Below are 18,943 nucleotides of genomic sequence, written 5' to 3'. Positions count from 1 at the left end.
ACATTACTGGGAAATCCACACTTCTGAGACTCTGGGTTTAAAGGCGTGCTCCATCAGCCTTCTTCAGGGCCTCCACTTGGCTGAGCTGGCCCTCTACATGCGATACTAGAGTGCTTGCCTGAAAAGCATTCACATCTCTCTCACTTCTCGAACCATCATACAATTTGGTTTCACGAAAGTGCTTAAGAAGCTAACGGGATTTCCTTTGCTCTTTGTACAGGACTGAGGCCAAGGACATCCCAGACCACCTCACTGCTGAATTTACCCACCGGCAAAGGGAGCAAGCTACAGCAAGTAACTGTGGGGACACTTCAGACTATCTTCCCGTGTCATAAGGTCGAGGGGCCCTGAAGTGGGGAGGAGGGAGTGAAGGGAAGGCCCACCCAGGCCCGCACTCACCCTGCTGAGCTCATGGAGCTGGGCCGTGAGGTCTGCCACCTGTTGCTTGACCTGCTTGTGTTCAGTTGTCTCCTTCTCAAGTTTCTCTTTCATTTTATTTAAGGTCTGCATCATTTCTTCTTTCTCTTGGGTCTTGGCATCACATTCTCTCTCTTTCTTTTCCAGTTTCTGCTGTAATTCATTGTGCTCTACACATGAATGCAATGGGATATGAGAACAGGAGGCTCTGCAAGCCGAAACAGTTGCTCTAAGAAGGAAAACTGACTCAGGGTGATGGCAGAGACTGAGAGGCTCTTCGTCAGGTCAGTATCATCCCTGCTTCTCATTGAAGGGAGCTACTCAGGGGCTGAGCAGCATTCATGCTTGGAGGGGGGGTTCTGATAAACAACTGTACTAAAGACACTGTGTAAAAGATGTGAGAAGTACCCTAAGAATGAACAAAAATTTGAGCACCTGCTTGTGGAAGGGAATATGCCTGTTCGACAGCTACCTCCGAATCCTGTCAGAGCAATGGGCCTTTAGCCACACAGGGAAAATGAGTATGAAAGAAACCCTGTGTTACAAATCAGAAATGGGACAAGGAGAAGTTAAGCTTGGATGAGCAAGGTTAGCTGGCTGGTTTCCAGGTGAAGGAGCAGTCTGCACTGTGAGGAGGAGCTGACCTCCATGCCCCTCTGAAGGCCCCCTGAAGCATTTCAGACTTTTGGAAAGCGATTATTAAAACTTTGTGAAAGAAAATGTTATCATCTCAGCATTAAATATCTTAAGGACGGTAGTATTGGTTGAGCATGAGAATCACAGTAATGTGGAAGAAAAATAGTAGCTCTCAGCTGGGGTTTTACTGACTTCCTCAGTCCTGCTACAATGGAACAGGATGTTCAGCTTAGCATAATGCTCATTCACATGGCCAATGAATAAAAAGCTTACTGACAGCAGTGATGAGCCTTGGGAAAGAGAAATAATGAAGTTTAGGCTGCAGATTTTTTCAAATAGTTGGCCCCAATTCCTACTCTTTTTATACCAATAAATCCACTAGAGATATAACCCACTGGGGCTAAACTGTACAGAGCTGGTCTATATTTCTGATTTTGGTAACACATTTTAAATTCTTGTTGCCTCTGACCTTCTCTCTTCTGTGTCCCTCAGAAATAGAATTTGTAGTGAGGCATTCAAACCACTAAAATCTTTGGAATTGAGGTAACCATCAGCCCATTTCTACCATTACACAGATGTCCGACTTCTTCAGATTCATACCAAAAAACCAGTTTAGGTCCTATTTTCTGTCTTTTATTGCCATTTCATTTTTCACTGACAATCTTTCCCCACTTTGGTAGTAGACATCAAACCCAGGGCCTGGCACACACTAAGCAAGTGCTTCACCACTGAGCCACATCCTTGGCCACTCACTGACAACTGTGAGACTAGGATTTGCTTCCTCTCTCAGGTTATTAGCCTTTGACAAATATGGCTGCGCCTCTGAATCACGTGGGAAGTTAACACTTCAGGAGTCCCTGGACCCTGCTGCAAAGAGTCTATTCTGCAGGTTGGGACAGGGCTTTGGAAATAGATTTTTAAATGCTCATGAGAGGATCCTGATGTCACATTTGAGAAGCTCCAGCCTAAACATTCTCCCCACAAATTACATCTATATACCATCCATTCACTAAGCTTTAATTTAACACTTTCTGGGAGTGCTATGCACTGAAGAAAATTCACCTCCAATATTCTCTTTCAGATACATAGAATTTCCTTGTCTCTTCCCAGCCTCCACTCTCTAATATGGTAACATATGCTCTCTTAAATGTAACTTGGCTACCTAAAGCTTCTAGAATACAATTCATGTTATCTGCAATCTCTCCTCTTTTACACTCTGCTGATGACTACGTTTTAAATCACCCTGCTCCTCCCCGACTTTTGAGATCCACGTCAACCACCTGAATCCTTTAACAGTTGCTACTATTCATTGTGCAGTAGCAGGTGCTGGACACCATGCTGACATCCTTCTATTTGACAAATAACCCTGTGAAGTAGGTTTACTCCTCACTGCTACAGGGAATACTGGAGGGGGAAAGAGGACATAATTCAGCCCTCCCAGGTGAGCAGTGAGGGCAGAGTTGAGACTCACACCCAGAGACCAGCACAGTGCTTTCCACAGACATATCTGCCAAGTAAATGACGGATAACTCCAAAGCTGACGTCCCTGGCGCTTTCCTCAACTTGCTGCCTCGGGTCTCCGTGCTCTAGAATACTGTACATCCTGAAATCACCCACTCATTGGCCATTTCCCCTTTACTGTCTTTATCCTGACTTTCAGTTGATGTCTCCATTCCCCCCACAGTACTTCCTGGGATTATTTACAAGATGAGCATGCAGTCCCACTTATTTGAGAGGAATGTGGATGTGTGGGAAGAGCACTAATCCCGCAGTATTTCACACTTGGAATTATCTGCTATCAGTGGTGGCTCTGCTTTTCTGCTCGATGGCAAAACATACATATGATGACAGAAAAGGAAATGCTACGACATCTCTCGGACATTCTTTTCAGCACATTAAATATCGGGGTGAGTGTGATTGTACTTCATTGGCTGTGACTGAATAACTTGGACAAGGAAAAGGAAGTCAGTGAACCAGTATGGTAAGAGAGCAGTGGCTGGGCATATGATTGTTCTCACAGAGGGGCCTTTAATTTGCCAGTATGCTGAAGGAAGAGGAAAGCTATACATGTCTCCAAGTGGCTGACACCATAAGAACACAGATGTCTCTCCTGTCACTGATGCCGACAATATCAAAGATATATTCACATACTAAAAGCTGCCTGTTAATGCCTTATAACACATACCTCTGCAATGGCCACTGATTTTCTGCATGATTTCTTGATTACCACTGGTGCCAAATTAAAGTCATGAAGAAAACTCAGCTGCTGAAACCAAGTGACCACTGCTTCTCTCTTAAAATTTTGGCTAAACCTTAGAATGCCTTATTTTATTTCTTAAACCCTATTGTGTTTTAAAAAGTAGTTACAGTGTAAGGGAAGGGTTTGGATGATTAGTTAAAAAAATTTAAATCAATGAAAAACTGAACAGTAAATATTAGGAGCTTTCCAAAAACATTTATATGATTATAATAAAAGGATAAAATCTTTGGGAATCTGCACACCAACTAAAATAGCTTGACTGAGAAAAAGGCAGGGAAAAATGTCCTTAAGACAGAAAAAGAAAGGCTACTTGATACAACAAGAAACATCAAGGCAAATTTCCAAAAGACACAGAGAGCAAGGCCATCCCGTAACTGATAATATGTCCTCTTCTCTTGGGAGTGTCACCCAATAACACAGCATCTTCTCTTGTCAAGTCCTTATCATTTACCTTTTCTCATTTTTTCTGCTTGTTCTTTCCACTGCTTAACTTCATTTTCATTAACCAACCTATAGAACAATTAAAAGAGTACTCATTACAAAAAGTCTACTGTAAAGAAAATCCTCGGTGCAGGCTTGAAAGCCGTTTAAACCTAGATATTACTGAGGTATATCGCGTGTGTTTATAAAGTAACTCATATTTGACCCCTAGAACATTTCAGCCCTCCCAGCTATTATTTTGAAGTAGGATCAAATAAGTCTATTACATTTCATCACTACCTCACAGGCAGTAGAAAAGGAAGAGACTTACATTCGTACAACATTTTTAATATCAAAGTTTTCCAAAGGTGTGGCGTCAGGGTCCTGTCCTTTGTCATTCTGGATAACTATTTGCTGTACAATTCTATCTAGAAGTAGCCAGTACTGAACAGTGTTGCCACTCCTCTTGTCTGAAAGGGAATGAATGGTGGAAAAAATTTTCAAGATCTTATAAACCAGGATGAATATTTTTCAAGAGTGGTCACCCTTAGAGCCACAGAACAGAGAGAGGTTTGCATCGTCTGTAGCAATGCCTCCCAAAACTTAGGGAATTTTGACATGTGATGATCGTTTATTTCAGAGATACTCTTTACCTCTTTACAAATGTGTTGTAAGGCACATATTTATTTTGAAATAAAAGTAAATTATAATTTACTTCATTTTGAGAATCTGACACCCCTTAAGCTACATGGAGTCATGGACTGTCACGAAGCTGAGGCTTGGAATCCCTGATGTCCACCCGCTCTAACTGGCACACTCAGGAGGCAGAGCCCTGCAATGGCATCTAAGCACTGTGCCACACCTGGGTAAGTCACAGACACTCACAAGGCATTTGGAGGCAGTGGTGCAGGATGGACATGAAGTGCGGGTAAGCTTCACTGTGCGTCAGCCTCTTCCTGGTTAGCTCAAACATCTGTGTTGCACTTTTTGTGTCTATATGAACCTGTTTGATAGGAAAAACAAATCTAAGATAAACACTCAAGCTCCTCAGTGTAAGGAGAGCAAATCCAGGGCAGACACTAATAGTGCCTCTTGGGTAACAACACAGCTCTGACTTTGCTCACAGGTACAATGATCCACGTCGACTGCACAGCATCATTTCAAGGGGCAAGCCAGAATAATCGTAAGCATACGTACCAGCTCAAATCTTTTGGCAAATTCTAGTTCATCTTCATTTCGGAGCATTTCAAAAAAATCTAAATGCCTGCAAGATAATTTAAAAAAACAGTGTAACATCTACAAGTTCAAGCATATAGGTTCAGGCCATTAACACTATGGCCTTTCCTGAATTTCAGAGATTGCTTTAAAAGAAGCAAGGCAAAAAAAAAATTGAATGTGTTTGTTTAACTATGTTCTTTTTTAAGGAAAAAATATATTAACCGAGTTAGGTAAGATCATAATAAGAGAAAAATTGAGAAACCTAGTGTGCATAGCATATAGTAGATAATATTAAATTAATGTGTTAATCAAACCTCATCAAGCCCAGATTCCTCTCATGGACTCCCTTTACAGAAAAGCCCATATACCTACACTTGATTTGCTATTCCATATCACAAAGAAAATGTTCATATCTTTCATTATTCATTCAAATATTTATTATGCCCCTATTACATATTTTACTCACTGGTGGTGAAACAGTCTACAAAGGCAAATATACCAGGGTAAAGGGAATAGAAAATAATGGGAAATAAAGTGAACAGACACAATAGTTGGGAAAGGTCTCCACAGGGAAATCTGGACATCTGTGAAATATCTTTAGAAGCTAAGAAAATAGTATGTGCAAAAGTATTTTTGACAGAATGTCAAGAAGAAGCGCACACTGGAGTGAATAAATGAAGGAGTGATGAAAGGAAAGATCTGAGAACTAATGTGGCTATCCTATGAATGGCAAAATGATTGCCAACAAGAAAAAATGAATGAGAAATTGAAATTAACATTTGTAGAATGTCTACCAAAAGTACTAAGTGATTCCATGGGTTTATGGTCAATTTTCTCAAAAGAGGAAGAAGAGAACTATCATTATGATCATCATCATTTGCACCATCTCTTACAAGCATAAAAACACTAAAGTTCAGGAAGAAGGTGTAACTTGACTAGGATATACAGTAAGAAGCAAGAATAGGATAGATAGACTCAGGTCTAATGCCTAAAATCCACAATAAGTTCTTTATGCAATATATTGCTGCTTTCATTGACCAAGTCTGTCAATAAAAACATAATTAGCTGAGCCAACATTCTGGTGTGCAAGTTCCTTGTGCTACAAACAGATCACAAGTAGTTCATGGGTTGGCCCTGCACCATAGATATGGAATAAGTATAAACTATCTTAGTTTGTAAGAGTCTGACTTACCTATCTAATGTTGAATTCTCATGTTCCCTTAATTTATCTATTACAGGTTGAATTCCTAACATTAGAAATTCATAGCGAAGATGAAGTCTGAAGTCCAAACTCTCCTAAAGTACAAGGGTGATAAAATACATATTTATGGTTTTAAGACTATATCATAATGATGTTTTAAAATTGTTTTTTAATAGTATATATGTCAGACTGTAGTACAGAAGGTTCTTACCACTCCTGCGCCTTGGCTTAGCACTGCGTTAATGAAGGACATGATGGCAGTCTTGAGACTCACTTCATCTCGATACCGCCCGGTGCTTTTATCTAAGTCATTAATTAACGTCTATCCAGGGCACAAATACAAAGGACAGAATCATTATTAGCCTTGTGCTCATTTTACAAATTTTTTATGCTTATAGGTTAACTTTTAACATCTATTTAGTCAAAATTATATTAATCCATACAAAGCCATTGTTAATACTCAAAGTCCTCTCAAAATTCTTACATCATATATGGGCAAATATACACATATATGAAAAAACTGCTCTAATACCTCTGCTTGCTTTTTACATTTGAGTAAAAATATAGTGACATAATCTCATTATTCAAACTGATTTGAACTCCAGAATGGCAACCTATAAAATTTGTATTTAGTGGATTCAAAAGATGTGTGCTATATAATATGGAGGATGCGTGGCCACACTTTCAAGTTCACTAAGTCCAAGGCCCCAGACTGGGGAACTATAGAAAGTGTATTCTATTCTCTGGCTCTTAAATCTAAAAGAAGGGAAGGCTTGAAGTCACAATGTACGTAATCATCTCAAGGAGAAATCGCAAGTAATGCTCCCATTAGGGGCCAGGGAAGGGACCTGTTCCTGCAGACTTCTGAAGAGCTACAGATGGGTGTGTGAAGGAGGCAGGGGCACACCTACCTGGAAGCGTGTCCTCTCACTGGCATACTTCTGGTAGTGCAGCATGGCCTGTAGAACCTTCTTGTGACCTCCGGGAACCAGGCACACGGCGCCCAAGATTTCCAGCACGGCCACTTTTGTTTTAATGTTCTCAGTGCTCAGACTCTGAGCAATTACATTAATACTCTCAGAATGAGCCAGCACATGAGCCCGGCCCTGAGAGTTATTCATTAGTGCCTTTATACATCCAATGAGAGAGGTATGTATTCGAGACTCAGAGGTCTCATAGTCCATGGTCTTCAGAAAGTTGAGAATACATGATAGGCCATCCAAGTCAATGAACCTGGTGACAAACCTGGCGTGAAGAAAAGTGCATCAGGCTTAAGGGCCTCTGGGGTTTGCAATAGTCCTTAGTAGGAAAGCCTGGCTGGGGGTGGGAGTAGGGTGAATGAAGACTTGGTTCCCAAAGAGTTAAAATCATCTGCTGATCAGAGTTATCACCACACCCAGTTCCCATGTACTTTGTGTGCTGATCACTGGACTCCAGCACCTTATCAATCAAAGAGCATCCTTCAACTCCAGGATATTTTCTTGTCAAACATGATTATCTATATCCCTAAGGTTTGGTAGCAAAGCTCTTCCATTATATGATATGCTACACAGAATTCTAATACATAAAATGAAGCAATATTTTATTTCTGTAAATTAATTTTGTCAATATTTGTTAACACTATAAAGTCAAACAATGAGAATAATTCACGTGTGTGTCAAAGCCTCTGAAAAGTCCAGAGATGACATAATCTGTTCATTTGACGACTTGAGAAACTTCCTAATTATTTAACCTTTTATACTCTTTAACATATGAGAATGCAGAACACACTGAGGGAAACACTGATCTAGTTACGATACTCTATCATACAGCTATACAGTGATGAATCAGTATTTTTCTTAGTTTGTTTTATTATCAAATGAAGAAAGGCAATTGTTATTTCTGAGCCATTCCTCCCACCCACATGACCCAGATAGAGTCAAGCTGGTTAAACCAGTTGGCTTCATTCATACCACCTGTACTAATAAAATGTATCGGTAAGATCTGCAACATCTCACCAAATCTAAAGGCTTAAGGGAAACTGAAGGTGTAGGAGGCACCTGGGGAAAGCTGATTATCAGACAGGAATAAAGCACTATTGCCAGAAGGCCTGCCCATCTTTTATTTTTAATAATAGTTTTATTGTCATATAATTCACCCACTTAAAGTGTACAATTCAGTGTTTTTAAAAATAGATTAAGAGTTGCGCAACCATTGACACTATCTAGTTTTCGAACATTTTAATTATCTCTGAAAGACCATTTTCCCTTTCCTTTTTCCCTGTCTCTGGCAACTACTAATCTCCTCTGTCTCCATACATTGGGCTCTTAAACACATTTCATATAATCATACAATATTTGGTCATCTGTGACTGGTTTCTGTCACTTTGCAGAACATTTTCAAGGTTATTACATGTTGTGACATGTATCAGTACTCCCTTCTTTTATTACGGCCAAAAATATTCCATGTGTGGTATATCACATTTCATTTACCCATTCAGCAACAGAAGGACACATGGGTTGCTTCTACTTTGGGGCTATTTTGACTAATACTGATAAGAACCTTGGTGCACATGTTTTTGGGGGAACACGTCATTTCCTTTGGTGTACAACTAGGAGCACAGTTGTTGGTTTATGTGCTAACTCTATGCTTAATGCTCCAAGGAACTGCCTAACTTTTCCAAAGTGGCTGCAACATTTTACTTTCCCAAGAGCGATGAATGAGGATTCAAATCATCTCACATTCCGGCCAACATTGTTACTCTCTATCCTTTTTATTTTACCTATCTTAGCTACTGCCTGCTATCTGTTAATTGAAGAAAACTTATTAAATGCTCAATGATTAAAGTATTTCAACCGTGTTTCAGTTGCATGGAAGGTCTGATCACTGCAGACAGCAGGAAGGGAAGGAGAAAGGAGAGGAACATGCAGCCCAGGGATGAAGTACCTCATTGGTTTTGTCCTCAGTGCTGTCTTTAAACTCTCTATAGTTTTACTTCTCTCTTCTTCTTCTTCTTTTTCTAAAGCCAGCAGAGATTTTCTCTATGCAAAGAAAACAGAAGTTCTTTATATTCTACTTCTTAATCATTGTACAAGTAAAACAAGCCCACAGATTATGCTATTATCATTTTAATAGAAATAATCCATATCTCTATTATTAAAATTTACTACCAAGGGCCAGGGATTTAGCTCAGTGGTTCCACTCCCTGCCTCACAAGTGCAAGGTTCCGAGTTCGATCCCCGGTACCAAAAAAAAAAAAAAAATTTACTACCAATCAAAATGTAGAGCAACACCATCACTAACTCCATAATGTTTTTTGTCTCTGTTTTAAGTTAGATCTTCCAAATTTTAAATAACGCTTTAAGGAAATGTCTAGAAATCTTAGTAAAGATTAAGTTATCTGAGTATTTCTATAACTATTCTATAACTACACTCTGATGTGGATATTACTACTTATATTTGATAGAAGATGGGGCCTGTAGTTGAGTACATCATTTTAGCAATTAGAGTTAAAACTATCACACTATGAACCAGAGGAAGTGGGCAGCAATTTTCCCATTTCTCAGTCAAAAAGTGTTACTGAGCTCAAAGGAATCTCATTGTGTCAAATTAATTTTTAAAGGAATTAAATTGGACCTAATATTAAAGTGGACACTTCTTCCAGAGTAAATATTTTAACTCCAGGATACGGAGTTTTTGTGGGAATGTGTTTTTAAAACTGCCCAGGGATCTCCTACAGCAGTGCTCCCCAGACCGTAATGTGGCTATGGAAATCACCTGGGGAGCTTGCTAAGCTGTGGGCCCTTATCTGGTGATGGGGTGAGGCCTGAGATGCTGCATGTCTGAAAAACTTTCAAGCAGTGCTGACGCTTGAGGGCAAAACTCAGCTGGTATTCACCATAAAGTCATGAATGCTAGTAAAGTTCACAGTCTTTCCCACTTCATGTCTCTTGGCAATCACCTAGTTTATTAAAGCACGCCCAGGCTATGTCCCAGGAGCCTCCACCCTTGGAGTTACTGGTACCCTTCTGAATGCACGCTTGCCAAGTCTTAGCTCTTTGACCTGATACCAATTTCTGATAAAAGGCTTGACTGGGAAACTGAGGTAACAGCGTAGAAAAATAAAAGCTTAACTGATCCATGGGTCTCAATGATTCAGTCTCTCCCTTTCTGTCATCATCAAGGGCCTCATGACTTTAGTGACTTTGGTTTTTAAATCAATAGCATCAGAATTAAGCAACTAAATGTTAAAGCCTAAACCTGAGAGAATGAGAGGGTTAGAGCCTAAGGCACATGAATACAACGGTGTCACTTATGGTAACTGAAATAAAACTCAGGAGCGGTTTTGTTTTGCTTTGTTTTTAACTTGTTATTGTTTCTGCTAAACCTGTCCTCTTGCTGGTGATGCATCTGGACAGCTGTCACCAGAAGACAGTGGGGGAAGAAGCTATGTGCAGAAATAGAGAATGAAACTCTTTCGTGCTCTGTGAGACCCATCCCCTGGAAAATTCAGCACAAATCCAGCCAAGTATGTTAATCTTCAGTGGCACAGCTGAACTCATTTGGACTCTTAAGCAATCACTTTGAATCTGCAGCTCAAATCTTTTATGAATATCACTCCTTGTTCCTAAACTTTATCTCACACAACTATCCCTAAATTAAAGACTACCAATTTTATTGTGGGTCATTAATACAAAATAAAAATGCATTGGTTTCTCTTTTTAGCAGTTCTGGAGAGGATAGGATTAAGTCTTTCCCTAGTAGACTTGGAAAAATTTATGAAACATCACGTAAAGTTAAATTGGAACTTCCTTTCCTAAAATAAAGAACATTACCTTTCTCTCAAAAGAGAAGAGACTATACCTTTCTGAATATAATACAATTAGATTTAGATCTAAGACTTCATTTATTGGGTTAAGAAAAGTGAGGGTATATAGATGAGCCTGATATTCTAATGCAACTTCTCAAAATAAAATAATTTTTATGAAATCTCAAGTTTTCATGCTTCACGTTTAGAAAGGTTTAATTTGAAACTTTTGGTAAGGATGATAAGCCTACATTTCTGAAGATGTGCTCCATGCCACACAGTGTGCACCTTTGATAGGCAGGGCAGGCCTTGTGAGGGCAGCTTTGTCCAGGCAAAGACAAAGCGTGCTGTGGTGCAGGACCTCCTCGTCAAAGCTCCTAAGGGGTATACCGAACTTGCCGAGATGTGTGAAGGTGGCCCCTGGCAGTCTGAAACTAAGCTCCAGTTTGAAACATTTCCTCGGCGTGGATGTGATGAGCCAGCCCACTACACAAGCTGAACTCTTCCATCCTCTACCTTGAGAAAGCCTGGAAAAGCCAAAGACAAGGGAAGCCCAAGCCCTTCAGAACCTGTTTGGCTGCACTCCTTTACTGTACCACTTTTCACTCTTTAAAAGCCAACAGATCACTCAGGGATCCTTTAAAGAACAAAGCACTCTTGTTATGAGGCCTAGGTAACTCAACTTGTTCCACAAACAGCTGGTTTCACAAAGCAGTAAGTGTGGCAGTTCTCAACCTGGACAGTTTATCAAACTCTTGAGGCTTTCAAAAACCAGATGCCTGTCTCCACCCCTAGAAAAAGACAGAGGCAGCCTGAGGGGGTTTGGGGGGTGGAAGAGCATACATAGGCTCTCCAGGCATCTTTCTTGTGGTAAAGGGCTTTAATGATCTAGTTAGTGAGAGGCACATGGGAAGGTGCCTTTGGGTCATACTGATAGGTTTAAATTCCTAATTGGATGGTCACTTCCTAATTAGGTGACCTTGGACAAGGTTTCTGACTCTCAACCTATAAAAAGCACTGGCAGCACAAGGTAAAGACTTAAAATGGTATGTAAAGTATCTGTTGCACTGGCAGTCACATGAGGCACACTTAGTCATAGTAGCTGCCACGATGACAATGTGGACAACTGCCTCTACAACAGGTCCCTAAGCAGATGGCCAATGCATCTATCTGCTGGGACATGAAACCATTTGGAGGAACTGTGCCTTGCCACTTCCCTGGGATAATGTCTTGGGGTTTCTGCTATGCATTGTCAGGAATGCTCAAGCAAAGATGTGAGAGAGATTAGCCAGAAATGAACAGGAAGGCTGTGGCAGCTGATAGGGTGAGAAAAAGAGAAAATGTGACACAGGGTTTCTGGTCTCCTAAAGTCTCTTTGCTCCTTTACGTAGCAGAAGTTTTGAGGCCTCATTAGCTCATGGACAGTTTGAGCCCTTTATCTTTGACCTGGGAAAGATGCTGGCTCAGCCCTGAAAGGAACATCAGAAAGTTCTGTGAGGTGCTTGACATGTAAAGGACTGAAAAGTCACATATGTAATTTAACAGCCTCTGATGCCTTGGGAAAGGACTTCAGATTACGATCCAAAGATAGTTAAAATGCAGACCACTTAAGAATACAGCAAAGAGTTAACCAAGGAGCTGGAAGGAGGAAAAGGGAGACTCAGAAGAAAGGCCCAGCACATTACAGGCCCTGCACCTCAGGAATGAGCCAGGGCTACTCCAGATCAGGCAGGTATCAAGACACCGTGGGTCAAATTAACAGAGCTGCCCCGATATTTGAAGACAGAAAGGTCCGTAGTACTCAGTACTCCATTTATTTTGTTAATTTTTATTAATAAAAAAGGAATTGTTAGACATCAAACAATGCTGACTTAATTACAAAGAGAGATAGCCTGCTTGACAGTTCCTTTTTCCTAATGGGAACAAGAATTTACAAAATAGCCTTAACATGCAAGAAATGTTAAATGGCTAAGTCATTACTGCTTGAGCAGATGCACAGAAAGTCCCTTGTGGTCATCACAAATCTTATACTCTGTTAACATATTCATGCAAACGCTGAGCTCACTGTTTTCTCGTGTTTGGCATTGTGCACGATGTATCAAATAAGAAGGATTTGATCATTATTTTCTGTCCTCCTATGCTTTTAGATTAGAAACTTTTGAGGCAAAACTTATGTCATTTCCCCTATAATTTATATAGCCCTGTCATTATGTAACAGAAGCATGTTCAAAGAAAAAGCTATTAAAGAAATTACTAAAAATCAAGGCCTCTCAAAATTTAGCAAAAGTGTGATGATCCACATATTCTTATAATCTTTCAACTTTTGCAGCAGCAGTAAATTATTAGATAATTTTAAATGTTTTCTTTAAGTGACAAGAAATTCATTCTCCACAGGACTCAAGGGAAAGCAAAAACAAAAAGGTGGTGAAAATATCATGGAAGATATCTACTCGGATATTATAAATTATATTATATATATTATGTTATTATATTATATAATTATATTATAAATCTGTTGAGTACAACAGATCCACTCTTAAAATCATGAATGTGCCCAATGTGGCAAACACTATGGGTGGCCTGCAACTTTGATCAACAGTATTAGCATTTAAGGTACTAAGGTTAAAGATTGAAAACCTGTCTTCTGCTGTGAATTTCAGCTGTGGTTAGCAGACACCCCTCAGGATTCCTGGAATGCTGAATCACAGCAGAGACACCCAGAACTCATACTATAGATATTGAGAAAGCATTTTTTTTTTAAGAATGCATTTTAAGCAATAACTAAGCCAAAAGTCCATGTACCACAGCTTTCTGAGGACATCTCCACACTATTATTGGGCTTTTTCATTAAAACCACTTATGCCATGGACTCCTTACTTTGAGGAGCAAAGGGTATCTTGGTCCCCTGTAAAGTCAAGAAGCCAAGGAGCCACGTTCCCAGTAAGAAAGAAAATGGGAGGAGTATAATGAAGGGATAGTAATCATTCTATTTTTAAATGATATCAACTTTTAGAATAGTATTGCAAAGCTCGACATAATAACTTAGAGCATCTGTAGGTTAAATGCAGGCCAGGTTTCAGATTGTATGTATTCATCAAGTGTACTGGTACATTGTAGGTACACAATATGATGACACTCATCACTGGGAATTTGCACTTTTACATGATATACCTTGGTTCTTATTTTTTCCCCCTTCCCCTGCCCTCCCTTCAACCCCTCCACCGCTCCCTCTTTACAAAGACTTTGTTTCCATTTTTTCCTTTCCCTTCTTTCCTTTCCCCTACCCCTCAATTATATTTTAGTGTGTATAGATTTTATTTTAAAATATCTCTAAAAAATTACTTGGCCAAGTAACACTTCTGTCCCCTTACTTCCCTCCAACACTGAATGTTTGGGATGGAGTTTAGAAAAGGTACATGGTAGGTCTTACTCAAGTGGATTTATTGTGCAACTGTGTACTTTGTGCTAGATTTTTAACTGTGCGTCATAGAACATAAAGTATACCTACAGCAGCCATGGAATTGAGCTGATCAATGTAGAATTCAGGCCAACTTGTAGCTCCCTTATTTTCTTCCTGGTCCTAAAAATGAAAAAGAAAAAAAGAAAAGGTGATCATCACTAGAAGTCCACACAGAGTAGCACGTCTGACTTCCAGACCATTTAGACAATAGCCTCCACAAACCATGTGAAGACACTAAAGTGGATGCATTTATTTTTAAATGCTGGTTTTAAATCACTGGTCCTTCTACTTGACTAGGATGAACTTCTCTGAAGTTTCCATTAGGTATAACAAGGGGATATTTTCTGCACTGTGGACAAAGAGGAATTTAAATGGGAACTTAACCACACTACAGTATAAATTTGCTTTCCTTTAGGGATACAGTAACATTAAGTAGGGCACAAATGATGGCTAGGACCTATGCCATACTGAGGATAGTACTGCTGAGCGCCATCTGGATGGGACTGATCAGAGAAGGACACTGGCCTCAAAACTGACCACAGGACACAGCCAATTGTTAAACTGACTTTTTCAGTTAGCTTATTCAGGCTCCAGCTCTCGGTACAAATTTTGAAGTAGGGTTTCATTTGATGTGGCCAAAACTAGGTTACTGCTTCAGCAAGGAGGTAGAATAATGCCTTGCATGTAATGGAAGGTAATAAAATGAACACATGAGTTCCAGCCCCAGCACTCATGCTCAGGAGTTTGGGTAGAAAATGCAGTATGCCTGAGCTGGAAAGAACTGAAACCCAAAAAATTCAGACTCATTTCTAAACCGCCCCGTCTAGTCTTGCATCCATAAACAAGGATGACCTAGAGCCACACCGCCATCCAGGGCTTCTGCAGATGGAGATCTGGACCTGCCTAAACCCAAGCCTCGCAAAACACCACTTGGCCATGGGCTCTGCTGCACAGAGCAGAGACCATCAAAAAATGGCACTGTGGCTGGGATTTCTGTGCATCTCTGCTCACTTATGTGGCTATAGGTTTTGTGTGTGATCAAAGGGGCCTGAAAAAGAAAATTTCAGCTTTTCTTAAGCTTCCAGCTCACAGGGTCCCTTAGACCAATGATATCCCCTTGTCCTGATGGAAGAGGATATGCCATCTGTTTGTAGCTGCTGCTGGTGACAAAGCAGTTACTACTTATTCCAGCATCTCATTTCACACAGCTCTATGTACTGGTGCTAGAGCCCCAGTCCCTGGGACAGTGGTTTCAAGGCAAGGCTTTTTTAATTTTAGCCCTATACTTTACCTTGAAAAACCAAAACAAAAAGCAAACAAACAAAACAACACTTTCTCTAAGCAAATCTTTCTAGGTCAGTCTACCTGGATGGGATAAAACAAATGTAATTTCAAAACTATTTTTTAGGGAGTCACAACAACGGGCAAAGCAACTACTGCTTACAGCACCTGAAAAGCTGGAGGTAAATGAAGCTCAGCTCAGGCAGCTGTGTGGATTTCATCTGGAGAGGGAACAGCCGGATGATGGGGACAAAGGCTGGAGAAGGGACTTTGAAGTTGGACTGGGTTACACTTCCATCATCTATAAAAGCTTGGGAAATCTGATGAGTTTTTAGAATAGCCCTTGATTATAATTTAACATGTTAACAAAATAGCTATAGTGGTAGTATGAATGCTGAACCCTGCTTTCCTCTTAAAAAGGAGCATTAAAATGAGCAAAACTCTGCTGTTACCAATGTATTTAACAAGCCAAAACCCACAGTGATATCCAGTGGCATTTGAACCTATAAAATGAAATAGAAGGTGCCAGATCTTTCTACTTTCCCTAAACTAGGGTGAATTTCCAAAACAAACAAAATCAAGTCCATGTCCAAGGTCCCACAAGAGCCTGTTTGTTGTAAGCTTAACAGTCCTGGTTACAGAACAGAGACCATTTTAGAAACTGAAGACTAGTGCACAAAGAGTAAACTTTATACTTTGGAAATGTTTTAATAATGCAAACAGATTAAGAGTAGATTTAGATACTGTAGTCAAAATAAAGGGATGAAAACTTTATTTTACATGTTACAGTGATGAGAAAAATCAAACATACTGAAGTATGTGAGAGCATCTCGTAAATGTGCTAATTGCTATCACTCCATGGGGTGGGGAACTCAGAGCTTTCATTTGGTAACCCAGCACCAGCTCCTTCGTAGAGTCCTGGTTCTTACATACAGATGTGCATTTTGGTGGCCACGTGAAACTCATACATGTGAACCAACTCTATTTTGTGTGGTCGCTAAGTGTCTGTAGCTTTGCAGAGGTGCAGACCAGACAGAGATGAATGAACTACTCTTGATGGGTGGGTGGGTGGTCCCCTAACAGCACAGGACAATGCAACATTCCACAAGGTGGACACTGTCCTAAGACATACAATCTTCCTGAGAACACCTGGATCCCATATAAGCCTCTAACATGGATTATTCTTTGTGCATCTTTCTCAATTCTATTTGCTCTAGAAAATCAAGTGGAAAAATTTACAAAATCAAATAAGCGCATTAGTTATAACAGAAGTAAAAGGAATACCCAGCACTTATACAGCTCACTGTGTGTCAGACACTGTCTATGCATCCTACTCTTACTGGAGTCTACCATATCAGGGAGGTATAATTGTTTTACTGAGGAGGAAACAAGAGATGAGAGGATAGGTCACTGCTGAAGGTAACACTGCTGGAAATTCAGAGAGAGTGTGAGAGAATCAGGGCAACCTCTCTCTTAAGATTAGAGCTCAGATTAATCATAAGCAATATACATTAAGTGTGAAGTTGGATTTCATGCTTAAACACTTCATGACAGGATAATGCAAACAAGGCTACTGGTAAAAAATGAGTTCACCTTTTCCTAGATCTCTACTGCTATTTTTGTTATGTTCAATATTTCTCAATATACAAGGTATGATCAAAATATATGGAAAAGGTTTAAAATTTTTAAAATTTATTGCAGTAAAGGTCATATAGACATGAATTTCCCTCAAACTAGTTCTCCTCACTTCAAACTCACTTATTGCATCACTTTTGCTACTTTCTGAAGGAGTTCTCAAAGTCCTCTTTTGTGTCTTTACGGGATGTGAGCAAAAACACGGTGAATGTTGCTGCCAAGCGGCACACAATGTAAAGGCAGGCCATAAAACCATTATGATGCGTCTTCACCCACCTTGTTCATCAGAAGTGATACCACTCAACTTCGGGTTCTTTCTCTAAGTCAAAATGACTGTAAAAAGGCAAATGTTTTGAGTCGATTCAGAACATCAAAGCAGCCATGACAATGCAACTGAAGACACTCATGAAAGAAGACTTCCAAACTTCTTCAGAAAGTGGCAAGAATGATGGGATAAGTGTGTTTGAAGTGAGACAGAGTATTTTGAGGGGGATTAATGGCAATGTGTCTTACTGCAAAATTAAATTTTTAAAATTTCAACTTCTAATGTATTTCTTTTACCAACCTCATAATTCTAAAGTCTGATGTCTTATCCCAGGTTACGTCTAATTCTGAACTCCTGTGTTCCTTTATCAGTGCCTTATATTACATTTTATACATTTGCATACCAATAGCATTAGAAAGCTTTCCCTAATCTGTCCCTTCCTGTTGCACACCTAACACAGTCTAAAGGCCATCTTCCTGGGGATTTCTCGAGAACACTTGAAAATCAGCTGTTAACATCAAGCAGTTCTGGACACTAGAATTATAAACAAATATCTCCTTAAACACATACATCTAAATCTGTTTTTGGCTATCTCCTTCACCCATTCCATTAGAACTTTTCTCTAAGCAAAAATACTGGTTTCATTCTATAATTTTAAAAAGTTTTTCTCCCTCTTTAAAAAAGGCAGATTACTGGGAACAGTTGTGTTACTTAGAGAAAATTATCCTATGTGAATACGAAGTCTAGCATTCACATTAAATACTCTTCAGTCTATCTACAGAATGCATAATTTACATTAAAATCTAGAACAGTTGAGGTTATAGGCCTATCTTCAGGAGGTCCATACATAATTAGAACAAAATTTATGTTATTAAAATTTCTACTGATTTGTTTTTGAGACTATTTATAATTATCACTTATTTTTAGAGAGATGGTATAGTAGAACAATGACCGCTTGAAGATGGGATTTCAGACTACTTTTTCATCTACTAAGTTGAGACTTTTGGATAAATCTGAATATTTCTGGGGCCATTTTTCTTCTCTCCAAAATTAGAGGGTGAGACCAAACCATTTCTAAAGCTCTTACAAGCCCTAAGATTCTACATGACTTCAGGAGAGAGCTGTCACAGAAAATACAAGGTGCACTGCACTTAGCTTAATGCCTCAATTTTTAAGATTAGTAATTTAAAAAATTTATACTGTTCAGTGACTTGTAGTTTAAAAAACTGTTCATTTTGAAGTTACTTTGTTTGAAAGGTAATGGAGTGGGGATCCCAACCCTCTTCACTTTATAACTTCTCTAATCGAAGTCTTTCTATTCTGTTAGAAAGTTGACAGGTATCTTTAGGAGCATATTCATGGAC

The 18,943-nt window shown here is 39.6% G+C and overlaps 1 protein-coding gene across 5 annotated transcripts in view; it reads right to left on the bottom strand.

Moving 5' to 3' along the window:
• Positions 1–18,943, bottom strand: part of Daam1 (dishevelled associated activator of morphogenesis 1) — a 171,008-nt gene that overhangs the window by 43,551 nt on the left and 108,514 nt on the right. For all 5 annotated transcript variants that reach the window (XM_004837461.4, XM_004837462.4, XM_013067823.3 and 2 more), the window contains 10 exons: positions 14,447–14,518; positions 9,078–9,172; positions 7,064–7,397; positions 6,364–6,474; positions 6,144–6,247; positions 4,931–4,997; positions 4,619–4,736; positions 4,065–4,203; positions 3,765–3,823; positions 400–587 (listed from right to left, as the gene is read on the bottom strand). In XM_004837461.4, coding sequence (XP_004837518.1) covers positions 400–587; positions 3,765–3,823; positions 4,065–4,203; positions 4,619–4,736; positions 4,931–4,997; positions 6,144–6,247; positions 6,364–6,474; positions 7,064–7,397; positions 9,078–9,172; positions 14,447–14,518 — 1,287 coding nt within the window. The remainder of the gene's footprint in view (positions 1–399; positions 588–3,764; positions 3,824–4,064; positions 4,204–4,618; positions 4,737–4,930; positions 4,998–6,143; positions 6,248–6,363; positions 6,475–7,063; positions 7,398–9,077; positions 9,173–14,446; positions 14,519–18,943) is intronic.

This window comes from Heterocephalus glaber, unplaced genomic scaffold, assembly GCF_053883595.1.
Source record: "Heterocephalus glaber isolate CG9 unplaced genomic scaffold, H.glaber_assembly_v1.0 deba00001608, whole genome shotgun sequence".
NCBI classification, from domain to species: Eukaryota; Metazoa; Chordata; class Mammalia; order Rodentia; family Bathyergidae; genus Heterocephalus; species Heterocephalus glaber.
The sequence above is the reverse complement of the archived record's forward strand: the minus strand, read 5'-3'. Positions and strand labels throughout refer to the sequence as shown.